The sequence below is a fragment of the Leucoraja erinacea genome, chromosome 10, assembly GCF_028641065.1.
Source record: "Leucoraja erinacea ecotype New England chromosome 10, Leri_hhj_1, whole genome shotgun sequence".
Taxonomy (NCBI): Eukaryota; Metazoa; Chordata; class Chondrichthyes; order Rajiformes; family Rajidae; genus Leucoraja; species Leucoraja erinaceus.
This window is the reverse complement of record NC_073386.1, coordinates 26,149,093-26,164,812: the sequence shown is the minus strand read 5'-3', so window position 1 is coordinate 26,164,812 and position 15,720 is coordinate 26,149,093. Positions and strand designations below refer to the sequence as shown.

The following is a 15,720-nucleotide window of genomic DNA, read 5'->3' as shown; positions in this document are numbered from 1 at the left end:
GAATTATTCTTCTGAATCAACCTTCTGATTAAAATAGGAAATGTCTACTATGGGAACCATTTCAAAATAAGGGTAACGTTTGATGAAAAAACTTAGTGTCACCGATCCTGATATTTGTACAATCTAAGCTTTAAAGCATATAATTGTGCCCATCCACCAAACTAGTCCATGCCGACTGTGCATAACCCATTTGCCTACATTAGGTTCCTTTTCCTACACAAATACTTATCCAAAGGAGTTGTCAATGTTGTAATTGTAACTTCTTCCTCAGGCAGCTCATAACTACCACCTTATGTGTAAAATCTGCTCTTCAGGTCCCTTTAAATTCCTCCCCTCTCAGCTTAAACCTATGCCCTCTCGTTTTGGAGTCCTAGTAATCTCTCCTTGTAACTAAAGCCAATACTGGTGAATCTCTTCTGCACTTTTTCTGTAATAGCTAGCAATGTTACAAAATGTTGAGATTTTAAAAATCAAGTCTGCAATTTATCCCATCAGATAAAGCATAAAAAGAAGTTTAATTTGACACCTAATTCACTTTCATCTTCAGTATTAAAAAAGTTATGGCCATTTTCATAATCGGAAATTAGCATCTTGTTCCCTATTGCTTTTCCATTGACTTAACTCAAAAGCTGTGATCAAGGACAGACAAAAGCCCATAGGTTTCTTAAAAATTAAGAGAACTGAATGACATTTTCCGTTATTATAAATTGATGCATTCTGAAACAAATATGAAACAATCTTACTTGGATGACCTGAAATTAAAGCATATAACTAGTTAGTTACTTAATTGTAGCTCATTACAAAATCAATTACTAGATCTAAACATCTAACCATTTCTTAAGAAAAGGTTAATATTTTTAAATAGCCTAAGTGTCCAAATAACATCTACACAAGAATTCACAATATAACATGATTTTAAAATCTCATTGTCATGAATTTATAGGCCAAATGGAAGGAATTTAGTGTTTAATTCCTGTAAATTAATGACCATTTTAATCATCTTGCGAGTGGGATTTTGTGGAACATTGCAGTTTGCAGTGAATTTAAACCCCATATCGGCAGGAAAAACACTGCCGGTTCGTATGGGGCCTAAATCACCTTTTCGCAACGTAAAATTTGGATTAAAGTAACCCTAAGAAGCACGTTTATATGTAAAATAAACGGCTTACCTTTATCTGTCCCTTATGGGAGATCCGTCCCGTTGTCGGCGTTAGAAGTCGATTTTTATTTTACTCCAGCAATTAAATTATCCAGCAATGTTTTAAAAAAACTTGATAGAACGAATGTCCGAGCGATTTCTCTGCAGCTGCTAAACAGCCTGAGAAAATCGACTTCGACAGGCAGGAGAAAACGGCATTTTAATCCCGCCCCCCTCTCAAAGGCACCAAAGTCGCGTACACGGCCAGTGGCAGAACTGCAGCGCCGCTGAAGGTAAGTTTTGTAACATACCTATAAAAGGGCGACCAGAACTGTACACATTACTCCAAGTGTGGTCTAACCAATATTTGTACAGCTGCAATGTGACATCCCACTCTTACACACTAAGATTTGTATTTAACTTCAAGCTGAGCAGAACAGACATGACGCTAGGCTTAACTTTATTAGTCATCAATACCCCTCTGTGGTATATCAGAAGATTTTTCCTGGACCCAGCACACCGATGCAACTGTAACGAAGGCAACTACTTCCTGAGCGACTCTAGTTCCTGAGAAGATTACGGAGATTCGGAATGTCGAAGAGGATTCTCCTAAACCTCTACAGGTAGAGAGCATTCTGACTGGTTGCATCGTGGCCTGGTTCTGCAACTTGAACGTTCAGGAGCGAAAAAGACTGCAAAAGTTATGACCACCGCCCAGTCCATCACCGGCTTTGACCTCCCAACTGTCGAAGGGATCTATCGTAGTCGATGCCTCAAAAAGGCAGCCAAAATCATCAAAGACCCACACCATCCTGGCCAAACACTCATCTCACCACTGCCATCAGGAAGATGGTACAGGAGCCTGAAAACTGTAACGTCCAGGTTCAGGAACAGCTTCTTCCCCACAGCCATCAGGCTATTAAACACAACAATGAATAAGCTCTGAACTGCAATAGACTATTATTATTTGCACTATATTTGTTATTTATTGAACTTTTTCCTTTTTTGTCCGTTATATAAAATGTTTACATATTCACATATTGTGTTGTGCTGCAGCAAGTAAGAATTTAATTGTCCCGTCCGGGACATATGACAATAAAACACTCTTGACTCTTGATTTAACAAAATGGTAGCATTCCTATGATTGTACTCTCATGAGCATTATCAGCAAAATGCTTCCTGGAACCTGTCAAAGTATGTTGCACAGAGACACAAGGATCTGCAGATGCTGGTTTACAAAAAAGGTCACAAAGTGCTGAAATAACTCAGCAGGTCAGGCAGCATTGCTGGACGATATGGATAAGCAATGTTTCGGGTTGGGACACTTCGTCGGACAAATTGTGGTGGGGGGTGGAGAGAGCGTTATAAGAGGTGGGGGCAGGACAAAGTCTGGTGAGCGATAGGTGTGAGTGGGTTTTTGATAGGCAGATAGACAAAGGCCAAAAAGTGTGAGTGTGAGATAAGGATAGAAGAGGTAAAAATATTGGCAGAAGATGGGGGGGGGGGGGGGGGGGGGGGGGGGGGAGGAGAGCTGAGAAATAGGTGTGGATCTAGGTGGGGCACGGAGAAGGGGATGGGGGTTAACCAAGTGGAATATAAGGTGCAGATATGCAGGCTCCAGTTTGTATGTGGCCTCACTCTGACAATGGAGGAGTCACAGGACAGAAAGGTTTACATAGGAGTGAGAGGGGGAGTTGCAGGAGATGTAACACCTGTTTCTATACCTTAACAGTATGAACATTGAATTCTCCAATTTCAGGTAAGTGACCTACAAACAAAATGCCCTTCTCCGCTCCCCCTCCCCAATTCCCCCCACTCTTCCCTGTGCCCCACCTGGATTTGTACCCATGTCTCCCCTTCCCCATCTCCTTCCACCTGTAATTCCTTCTTCTGGCTTCGCAATTTGCACCTCTTCCATCCTTATCTCACACTTTTTCTTTATCTCTGGCCTTTGTACAACCATCTGCCTATCAAACCCCACCCTCACCTATATCCATCTATCATTTGCCAGGCTTTGACAAGCCAGCCCCAGCCTCTCTTCTAGCTTTCTACCCACCTCCTCCCCCTCCCCCCCTCTCCAACACTTAATCTAAGGACCGACCCGCAACATTACCTATCCATGTTCTCCAGAGATGCTGCCTGACCTGCTAAGTTACTCAAACTACGTTGAACTTGTGGAGATATGAAATCCATGTTTTCGTTGAAAGGCAATACAAACTTAAGCTTCTAAATGATTTGCTCCTGCTGTTATCCACAGCAAGATCATTTACTAAATCTGCCAACAGTTGGGAATCGTTTTCTGAAACTATATTAGTCTTTCATTTAATTCTACTTACTTTGTATGAATCCAACTAAAGTACTCTTCTGCTTCCACTTGTCTGTCCAAATGTTTGAGACAAAGACCTTTAAGCAACTTCACCAAACATTGGTCATCCATCAGGTACTCATTTACTGAAATTAAAAGAAAAGGTTAGAAGAACAATAACATCATAACTTTATAAGCCTTTTTGAAAAATATAAGCATTATGAAAGGAAAAGTAGGCACTTTTGTTAAATTAAGACCTCATCTAGAAAACATATGTTTATCCTGTATGTGCTAAAGAACACTTTTTTTTTTAAATAGTCATTAATTTAGGATGTTTCATATCCTCAGAAGATCAAAGCTGAACTGCAGTAACTGTGGAAACTAATCTCTGCTCAGCAAGAAATCACAAATTGTGATGAGAGAACCAGATAATCTGATTTACGCTGCTGGAAGCCACAGCACCAACATTCTTAAAAAACTTTCTCTTCTGACTCTTCTTAGTGTTGACATTGGTTGGAGGATTACTGCTGAAATAGGACGTGAAACGCATTGAATTCTTTTAGATAATTCCCATGGTAGAGCTGCTGCCCCCCAGCGCCAGAGATGCAGGCTCAATCTTGACATTAGGTACTGTTCGTGCAGAGTTTGCGCATTTCCCTGTGACCCCACGTGTTTTCTTCAAGTGCTTCACTTTCCTACACATCCCAACATGTGTGGCTTTGTAGGTTAATTGGCCAAAGCGTGTAGAGAGTAGGTGGAAATGTGGGGTAACGTGGAACTAGCATGAATAGTTGGTCAGTGGTTAGCGTAGACTTGGTGGACCGAAGGGTCAGTTTCCATGCTGCATCTCCAAAACTAAAACTTAAAACTAAATCTGTCTATATACTCATGGTCTATCCAAAATCTGCAAGTGTGTCACTGCCTTGCAGCTCCCTATCACTTTTCCAATGGGTCAAATTATCCTTCATGCTAAATGTGAATGAACATACCTGGGCCACTGTTAAGTGTCCTCTCAGCATCGTTAAGCGTCTCTAGCATGCCTTCTGTCAGATCTTGATGTTTCCCAATTACTGTGTAGCCATTCCAAATGTACATCATTTCCTGGAAAAAATATGGATCAAATTATATCTCTCTTGCTATTTTACACATCATATGCAACAGCAAAATATAAAACTGAGTTTCGAGTTTAAAAAAAGGTAAATGTAATAAAAAAAAGTTAAATTTCTCTGTAATAAATATTAAGGTGGTGATGTTTGGTGAGAAACTGATCTGGATAAGTCCCCATGGCCTGGTCTGATTGATACTGAGGAAGGCAAAGAACGTGTTCCTGGGATCTTGAAAGAGATCTTCGTCTTCTTTTTAGCCACAGATGGGATCCCAGAAGACTGGAGAATAGTCAATGTTGTTCCTTTGTTTAAGATGGGCAACAGGGATAATCCAGAAAATTGGAAAAGATTCTCAGGGACAAGATTTACTGGCATTTGGAAAAGCATAGTATTATTGACAGTCAACATGGCTTTACGAGGGGAAAGTTACTGTCTCACAAATTTGATTGAGATTTTTGGGGAGGTGTTGATACAATGGCTGATGGTAGTAGCATAATGAATTTTGAAGTGTATTGACACATCCATCTGATCAAGTTCAAACAAATGCCTCAAAACTCATTTGCCTGCAGTTTATTCTACAGCCAGACAATTATCCCAAACATACTGCCAAAGCAATAAAGGAGTTTTCCAAATCTAAAAAAATTGTAAATTCTTGAGTGGCCAAGTCAATCACCTGATCTGAACCCAATTGAGCATGTCTTTTATATGTTGAAGAGAAAACTGAAGGGGACTAGCCCCCAAAACAAGCATAAGCTAAAGATGGCTGCAATACAGGCCTGGCAGAGCATCACCAGTGAAGACACCCAACAACTGGTGATATCCATGATTCGCAGACTTCAAGCAGTCATTGCATGCAACGGATATGCAACAAAATACTAAACGTGACTACTTTCATTTTGCATGACATTGCTGTGTCCCAAACATTATGGTGCCCTGAAATGTGGGGACTATGTATAAACGCTGCTGTAATTTCTTGATGGTGAAACCAAAATGTATAAAAATGGCCTTTATTAAAATCTGACAATGTGCACTTTAACCACATGTGATTTTTTTTCTATTACAAATCTCAAGAACAGAAACAATGCAGTTTATACAGGTAAGAAGAAGGAACAGCTTCACTCATAAAATGGCAGCTTACCACAAAAGTGTGATATTCATGATCAAAAGGACAATAATGAGAATAAACAGCATTCAGTGTCTGGAAACTTTGGGAAACAATAATACACTTTTATAAATTGTACTGTTGCTCACCAAGGCAGGTACTGTGAGTTTTACAGGATTTTGTGAAAGATACCGTCGAGCTTTTCTGATTGCAAACTTTTCTGTTGGCAGAGACTTTCCAGCAATTTTCTGTTTCATAATTGGCACCTTTCTGATGATGAATAGTGATATAGATGTGAATAATACTCTCCAGTATTTTCTAGCATAGGATTTTCATTAGGCAAACATAAAAACTTAAATTCAGTTTTGCAAAATATATTAGCATTTGACACCACTTTGCTATTTATCAGTTGAAAATAATGATAAGAAAGAATATTCATTCATCAGAGAAACCACAATGTACATAATTGACATGATGAGGCAGCACTTTACAAGATCTGGGTGCACCATCTTCAGCTGCTTCATCAATGACTTTGGTAGACACAAAATGCTGGAGTAACTCAGTGGGACAGGCAGCATCTCTGGAGCGAAGGAATGGGTCAATGACTTCCCTCCATTATAACTTCTGAATTGGGGATTTTTACTGATGACAGCATAATGTTCAGTTCCATTCACAATTTCCTCAACATGTGAAACAGACACAAGTGCAGCAGATTTTAGATAACATTTGGCAAGGGATGAGATATGGTATGTAACATGTGTGCCACAACATGTCAGTCAATCAAATCAGAGGAAGTCTAACCACATGCCTCTGACCTTGTTGCGGTTTTTTATGGCGTGACTCACGTCCTGACACCTCAAAGCTTTTCCATGTTCTTCAAGGCACAATTCACAAGGCACAATTCAAAAGCTTCTTCTAAAGGATCTAAAAATCAGTTTTGAAATCTAGTGATATGTTTCTTTCATACAACATCCATTGCGTGATATGTGTTTCGATGAGAGAAGGTTTAATGCGGGTTTTTTCGTATTTAGGGTTAGATATTTTCAAGGATGTGCGGGGAATAATCTAAACACACCAACGCTAACGCTTGACAGAAAAATAAAATTTAAACATGTAATCCTTCCACCTCTGGTGTCACCATTAATCTGGATGGTGAATAGACATTTGTCATTAACCGTCACCCCATTTTTTTTTTTTTTTTTTTGTTTATTTTATTAGAAGTTAATACAGCACAAAACAGTACAGTGGCGCCTAATTTTAGGTGCCAACTATGTAATACCGTAATCCATTCTATGTACAACCTCTAGTTTTATGTTATAAGAAAAAAGTAAGCAGATCAAGAAAAAGAAAGTGGGTGCATTGTGCTGGCATTATAAAAAAAAAAAGGAAGAGAGAAAGAGAGAGTAGGATGGTCCAAAATATGTAGATCTATCCGCGTCATGAACTATCGGCAATTTCACCGCTGCACATGATTCCAAAAATTGAAAGGAGACCAACTCTTTAAGAATTAGCATATTTATCTATGAGGTCTCATTTCTTCAAGGCGTGCTATGTTCATCATATTCCTAATCCACATTTTAACAGTTGGTTTGTATCAATAGAATAATTAAAAAGCACATTTTGATTTTATTTAAATTTATCTTTCCTATGCCAAGAATTCCGTTTTGTTGCTAACTTTGAAAATTTTTGAAGCAAAAATCACTCCAGAATTTATTCAACTTTGAAGACTAATTTTCACAACTTTTCATCCAGACTAGACGCATTTGGAATTAAATTATTAATAGGATTGAAATGACCATTTATTGCCAAATTTCCAGTTTGAAATCTATGTGAATAAAGTCAGTACAGGAAAGGTGATATGTGTTGTCAAGTTTCACGTGTATCCTATGCTTTTTTTTGTTTCCAATTCTTATTATATGCACTGATATCCATTGGGTATTATGATTCAAATATATAACTATTCCTTTTACTCTCTGAGAGCAGGATTTCTCCATGCATGCAAATATTACTGCCTCCAGACTCCAGATATGAATAAACTACTTCCAAATGAATAATCTGGGTTTTTGATAAACCCCCCACTTCTTTAAAATATTCTATGTGTTCTGTAGTCCCATATAAATTAGTGTGAATATATATTGGAATTGCTTGAAAACAAATATATTAATTGTGGTATAAATAATTCTGCCTATGAAGAAGCGTTCTCAAAAAACTGCATTGTTTATTTAATCCATGTATAAAGATTGTGTGTCTTCTCGTAATTTTTTGAAAAAGTGAAGTATCACTGACAACAACCTCTGATCTTGCGGGGTTAACTTTACATGCAGACACCAAAGGTCACAGTGCTTTCATTGTCAATATTTCAATACTGGCCAATATATTATTTTGACTAAGGTAGACACAAAATGCTGGAGTAACTCAGCTGGAGTAAGTTCGGACATTCCCAAAACGCCACCCATTCCTTCTATCCAGAGATCTTGGGTTACTTCAGCATTTTGTGTCTATCTTCCGTGTAAACCAGCATTTACAGTTCCTTCCTACATAATATTTTGCCTATTGTTTTTACTTTCATATTTTAACATTGTTGGAAGTATTTGGAGAAAAGGCTCTTTGAAAAGACAAATACTTTAAAACTTCAGTAAATATCCATTGAAACATTTGCTATTTGAGTCTTGACCTTTAGTTACATGGGTATATTGCCAGCAGGGGGTAGCACTGCACTGCGGCATTGTTGGCTCATATAGTTCACAACATTTTCATGCCTTTCAGACCAAAGTCTATTCTAGCTCTCAGCATTTTCCCACCTGTCCCATTCCCTCACTTAATTCCCTGTAATCTATTCTCATTCACATGCCCATCAACTCCCCCAATTCACAGCGGAGAGAAGGGCATTAGAAAAGCATGGTGATAAAACCGTAAATTAAATATATTTGAGCTTATTTGTAAGTACCTAAATATTACTTTAATTAGAATCCAGAATTACTAGTTCTTTTAAAACAACACACAAACTTAAATTCTTCATATTGCATTTAAAGTACCTTTACAACATATAGGATCTGCGAGGTTAATTGTACAAAGTGGACACTGGAAACATATTGAGGACCTAACCTTAGACTTAAATCTCACGCATGTCATATAACCAATTTCCACTATACTAATGCAACTATGTCACAAACTTCAAGGAAGCACAATTGAATACCCTGGTAGATACATCTCCCGGGCCTGGTAAATACTAGGACACTGTGGGGAGCTAGAAAATAAATGACAGGAGTCCTGGCAGAGAAATACGAATCATTGTTAGACAAGGATGACGTGCTGGTAGACTGGAGGGTGGCTAATGTTATGTCTCTAATTAAGACAGGATAAAAAAAAAAAATCTGGGAACTATAGGTTAGTAAACATTACATCTATGGCAGGAAAGTGACTGGAGAGGATTCCGAGGGATAAGATATATTCATTTGGAATGACAGAAATTAAAATTAAGGATAATCAGCCTGGTTTCATGCATGGGAGATCATGCCTCGTGAATTTGAATGATGTTCTTGAAGTAATAACCAAGAAGGTAGATGTGATTTACATGGACTTCAGCAAATTATTTGAAAATCACGATAGGCTGCTCTGGAAGATTATATAATATCAGATCTAGAGAAACCTAGCTAACTGGGTACAACATTGGTTTCATGGAATGAAACTGAGTGTAGTATAAAAAGTTGTTTTTCAGACTGGAGGCGTGGCACAGTGGTGCTGGGCCCATTGCTTTTTGTCATTATATTAACGGTTTGGATGAGAATGTACAACGCACAATGATTAAGTTTGCAGATGGCTCGAAATAGGTGGCATTGTTGACAGGGAAGATGATTATCAATAATTACAGCAGGATCTTGATGTTGAGAGTAAGTAGACTGAACAGTGCCTAATATTTAAGAAAGAACTGCAGATGCTATGATCAGCCATGATCATATTGAATGGCGGTGCAGGCTCGAAGGGCCGAATGGCCTACTCCTGCACCTATTTTCAATGTTTCTATGCTGAAAAGAATCGAAGGTAGACAAAAATGCTGGAGAAACTCAGCAGATCAGGCAGCATCGATGGAGAGAAGGAATAGGCGACGTTTCGGGTCGAGACCCTTCTTCAGTGACTAATGGTGTTTAACAGAAAAATGTGAGGTGCCAGATTTTAGGAAGCCAAACTGGCTGGACCTTCACAGTAAAGAGTTGGATCCTGGAAAGGGCTGTCGAGCAGAGGAATCTGGGAGTATACAGGTCCCTGAAAGTTGTTTTACAGAAGGCTTTTGACACTTTGATTTTCGTCAGTCAAGGATCTGAGTATTGAAGTTGGGTCATTATTAAAGTCGTGAAAGAAGCTGCTGAGACCACATTTGGAGTATGGATTCAGTTTCAGTCACCCTGCGAGAAAAAAGTTGCCATTAAGCTGGAAAGAGAAGATTTATAAGGATGTTGCCAGAGGGGCCAAAGCAATGATCTTATAGAGGTGTATAAAATCATGGAGGAGATAGGGTGAATACAGAGACTTTTTTCCCAGGGTAGAAGATTCAAAACTAGAGGACATAGGTTTAAGGGAAAAATTTAATAGGAACTTCAGGGGTAACTGAGTAGGAATATGTGACGAAGCTGCCAGAGGAATTAGTTGAGCCAGATCCAATAATAACATTTAAAAGACATTTGGACAGCTACATAGATAGGAAAGGTTTAGAGACTTTACTGGACTTCATCTTGCACTAAACGTTATTCCCTTTCTCCTGTGCCGTACACTGTGGACGGCTTGATTATAACCAAGTACAGTCTTTCCGCTAACTGCCTAGCATGCAACAAAAAAGCTTTTCACTATACGTGACATTAATAAACTAAACTAGAGGGATGTGGGCCAAATGCAGACAAATGGGACTAGCCTAGATGGGACATCATGGTAAGCATGGATGACTTGAACCAAAGGACCTGTTTCTGTGCTGTATGACTCTAATCAAATCTTCCTAAAACACTTCAAATGTTGACGAACCTGAAGATTATTGAAAACATATCCCTTATGAAGTGCCAAAGACATTCTAAAAACTTCTTCCAATAGCATCCAATAATACAAAGAAGCTGGGAACAGATATCTTTCAATGCTGAATCACCTGATCTCAGATTACCATCATGCAATGGGGACACATGGAACTGCAGATGCTGGAATGTTGCACAAAACATACTGCTGGAAAAATTCAGCAGATCAGGCAGCATTCCGAGTCTAAAGTAGGGTCCCGGACCTGAACTTCGCCTGTCGATCTCCTCTACAGTTGCTGCCTGACCTGCTGAGTTCCTCCAGTACTTTGTATTTTGACCACTGCAATATTCCCTGAAAGAAAATATTTATCCCTACATTGGAAAGAATAAATAGTGTGCATTTATGCTTTACTGCTAATCAAATTTGGAAAACAAAAAACAGTCAAAGACACCCTAATTTATACTTGAATATCCTGGATCATTTCATATTAGAGTGGCTGGATTTTTGAAAAGACAATTGGAGATGCTTGTTACTTTGCTATCCAGTTTTTCCTGAGGAACTACTATTAAGGCAACATCAAATGTATGGAGTTAGGCAAAGGGAAAAACAATCTAAAAAACAGTCAAACGAGAAAAAACAGGTGTTTAGAAATGTTTGCAAAGTATTAAAAATAAATAGCTGAAAAATCACATACTACATATTGTTTTCAGACCTTTTTGACCTCCCATGACTATTATTCAAATTTGATTTTCCTTTTCCCAGTACTTTGTTTATTAATATCTTGGCACACCTGCATTTATGTTTTTTTTTATTATAGCTGCATCGACAAGGATGATCTATTTCCAACTGATGTCATTAAAGTTGTCAAGCATCTGGAGCAGGTTTTCATGATCTCTCTGTAATCTTTTCGATTGAAAGTTCCTGCGCTGAAAAAATTCAATGCTGTATGCTTCCTGGTGAGAGCAGTGTATAATGCATTGTGGGTTCATAAAAGGTGTGCATATATTTACACACCCTTTAGGCCTGATTGGTGGAGTGCATTAATTAGTTGGCAGAAAGTCCGTTTTTGACCATCGGGTTCTTCGTCACCTCCCTGACCAAGGCCCTTCTCCCCCGATTGCTCAGTTTGGCCGGGCGGCCAGCTCTATGAAGAGTCCTGGTGGTTTCAAAGTTCTTCCATTCAAGAATGACAGAGGCCACTGTGCTCCTCGGGAACTGCAATGCTGCAGAAATTGTTTTAATGTATTTGTCCCGAAAAAAGTGTCTACGGACAAATGGCTTGGTTTTGTGCTCTGACATGCAGTTTGGCAACATATAGACAGGTCTGTGCCATTCCAAATCATGTCCTATCAATTTAATTTACCACTGGTGGACTCCAATAAAGTTGTAGAAACATCTCAAAGATAATCAATGGATATGGGATGAATCTTTCAATTTTGAGTGTCATAGCAGAAAGTCTGAATACTTATGTAAATGTGAAATTTCCGTTATTTACTTTTAATTACCTTGCAAAAATGTCTAAACACCTGTTTTCGCTTCTTCATTATTGGGTATTGTGTGTAGATTGATGATTAAAAAAATACATGTAATCAATTTTAAAATAAGGCTGTAACGTAACAAAATGTGTAAAAAGTGAAGGGGCCTGAATACTTTCTGAATGCACTGTATCTGCTATACATTGCAGAGGATCAAAATCGCAAGTAAATCAAATGAGTACAGATACTCATCAACTTACATAAACTTGCACTTACGTAAACAATTCTACACTCAGTCCCTAGTGCAATCAAGGCAGTTTGTAATTTTGTTTACATCAGAAACAAGCCAGCTAGATGCTTACCCAGAAGGCTGTCAGCCCCACAAAATGCCCCAGATGTAGCTGAGACTGTGAATACTCCCTGAATTATTTTGGGCAGGGGATGTGGATGGTGATTACGACTTACCTAAAATCTGATTTAGGCAAGGCTTCATGTTACGTAGCCCATACGCAAGTCGCGGAGTGCCTGTACAAGCAGGTTAATTTGTTAAAACACAAACCTGAATAGTTCAATTTCATCATCTCCAAAGGGTTTGTAGTCCTCTTTTCCAAACATGTTGAGATAGGCTGCCTTCATGTACACGTATGTAGACTATGTTGACATGGAAAAAATAGATGTGTAATTTAATCTTTTTATTTCAGCTTTTCAGTACATTCAGCTTTTCAGTGCATTTTTCTCCAAAGTGATTTTCTCTCACAATATTGAATACCAGATAAAATATTTATTCCAGCATTAGGAATGACTAGATTAATCAACTTAAATTTATAATTACAAAGAGCTAATTTATAATGTTAATCAATGAGAATAAATTAGAAATTATCTAACAATTTTCCGTAGTTATTAACAGCTTTAAGAACAAAGGACAAACAAGTTCAGAAAGAGTGAGAGCAATGTTTTAAACTACATCACCAAAATGAAGAAATATATATCTCAGTCCACTAGGTAACTGCAGTGCTGTGTAATACGTCCCCTCAATAATAGGAAATTAGAAATGATACAAGAATTACAGGAAGGACGTGGAGGCTTTGGTAAGAATCCAGAGGACCTTTACCAGAATTATGTCTGAATTAGAGGGGTATTAGCCACAGCGAGAGGTTAGATAGACTTGGATTATTTTCACTGAATGCTGGAGGTCATTCCGCTGGTCCATTGATTTTCAGATCAATTTCTCATTTAACGTTACCCTTACCTTAGACCATGAATTTTCTTTACACAATAGGTCAGCGTAGAAATATGCCATCTTCCACTGACGTTTAAATGTAAAACACCACATCAGTTCCCAGTAGCACATGTGATGAAATTGTTTCCAATGTTGCTGGGCTTCGCAGCACTCCTCAAAGCGTGAAATAGCCTGAAGTATCAATGCAACAAAGGATAAATATATCAAAATTAAAGTGAGCTTCAATTTTAGATAAGCTATTCAATTTTGTACACTATATTTCCTGCGCAATAAGTTTTCTTCCATTCCATTGTCAGGATTGCGTACTTTTTATTCAGAATTGTTTAATGCTTTTGAATGAACCTGGATGTAAATTAGTTCTTGGTAGGTAGGGAGAAAGAAAGAGAGCCTCTTTATATATATATATATATATATATATATATATATATATATAAGGACTGTTTAAAAAAAATACTCATAAACCGTTATCCAGGAGTAATAAGTTTGTCAGGGGTGGGAATTATGTGGAATATCACTATTCAATCTTGCTTGTAGTCGGCAAAATGTGATATGTAGCCAAGACAATCAATGACATAATTTATACAAATCTGAATAGGCTGTACAAAGCAAAACAGATATGTTGAGAAATAACTCCACAACATTTTCTTTTGGCATTTAAACAGCACTGTATGTCACCCCAACATTGTCAGTTCAAGTTGCATAATGAGCAAGAACATTGTGGTTTACAGAGCAGTATTGTCAGGTTTCTGTACATAACACATTCCCCATTGACATGTTACAAGTTCTCACCATTTAAAAATGTATCACCATAGGTGTGATAGTTTCAGGGAGATCTAAGTGACATGGCACACTAAGCAACACTTCTATCTACTGGATGTTTAGTTTCGTTTAGAGATACAGCGTGAAAACAGGTACTTCGGCCCACCGAGTCCACGCCGACCGGAGATCCCCGCATACTAACACACTTTAACACCATCCACACACACTAGGGACAATTTTACATTTATACCATACCGACCAAACTACAAACCTATACGCTTTTGGAATGTGGGAGAAAAACGAAGATCTTGAAGAAAACCCACGCAGTCATGGGGAGAATGTACAAACTCCGTACAGATGGCACCCGTAGTCAGGATCGAACTCGGGTCTCTGGCGCTGAAAGCGCTGTAAGGCAGCAACTCTACCGCTGCGCCACCGTGCGGGTGTTGGTGCCAAAGGATCAATAGATGCTGCAATGATGGGAGCAGGATGGGAGTGCTCCTAAGGAGGAGTTAGAAGGACCTGGGCAGGCTGAAACCGCTCAAGAAACTTGTCCTTTTCAACATGAAGGACATAGAGACCTACCAGGCACTCCTGGCTGGAGTTTCCAGTGAGGTTTTAATAAGAACATGAGTAGTCCTTAAAAATCTACACAATGGTAACATTTTTCAAGGCAGTACATGTTCTGCCTGCACTTGTAGGCAAAAAAAAATGTAATCTTCTCTCCAGAGAATGGAGTTTGTGAGATTTTCCTAATGCAGCAGCGAGCATTAGTGTAAGATTTGGCAGAAATTGTCAGCAGCCCACAATGATCCAGGGGCTCAGATGCCAAGAGTAATCTTTGTTGGCAAAGCAGTCAACGCAAAAGCATGAGATTGTATGAGGTCAGAGAACAGTATAACTGTTAATCATTTTAATATTTTGGTGTTAAGCAAATTGAGGTGAGTAATGGCTGTTTTGTAAGTGCTGCCACTTTTCAGATTAGTGAGAATGAAAATCAAATTGTACCAAAGTTTGTCAATTACCCTACTGTAAATGGGGGGGGGGGGGGGGGGGGGGGGGGGGGGGGGATCTTTATGCCAAATTAATTTGAGAACGAAATTTCTACTGAAAATCTGAGTCAAATTTCCCAATGGATGCATAAATCGACTATTTTATTGTTGATATTTGAAGTAGCATAATTTTACCAGTCCACGGTGTGTAATATCACTTCATCTCCAGTCTGGCAAATTCAGTCATTTCCAATTAGGCAAGTCCAGGACTGGCTATAAGGATGATGGCTAATGGCATGTTGGCCTTCATTGCAAGGTAATGGCATGTTGCCCTTCATTGCGAGAGGATTTGGGTTTAGGAGCAAGGAGGTCCTACTGCAGTTGTACAGGGCCCTGGTGATGCCGCACCTGGAGTATTGTGTGCAGTTTTGAACTCCTAATTTGAGGAAGGATATTCTTGCTATTGTGCAGGGTAGGTTCACCAGGTTAATTCCTGGTATGTCGGAACTAAGAAATGATGAAAGAATGGGTCGACTGGGCATGTATTTACTGGAGTTTAGAAGGATGAGAAGGGATCTTATGGAAACATATGAAATTCTTGAAGG

General features: G+C 38.7%; 1 protein-coding gene across 1 annotated transcript in view; it reads right to left on the bottom strand.

Annotated features, from left to right (window-relative positions):
* ttc39a (tetratricopeptide repeat domain 39A) overlaps positions 1–15,720 on the bottom strand; it is an 83,184-nt gene that overhangs the window by 3,250 nt on the left and 64,214 nt on the right. The window contains 5 exon segments of the mRNA XM_055641783.1: positions 3,475–3,589; positions 4,433–4,544; positions 5,801–5,921; positions 12,684–12,775; positions 13,374–13,535. Of these exon segments, the coding sequence (XP_055497758.1) occupies positions 3,475–3,589; positions 4,433–4,544; positions 5,801–5,921; positions 12,684–12,775; positions 13,374–13,535 (602 nt within the window).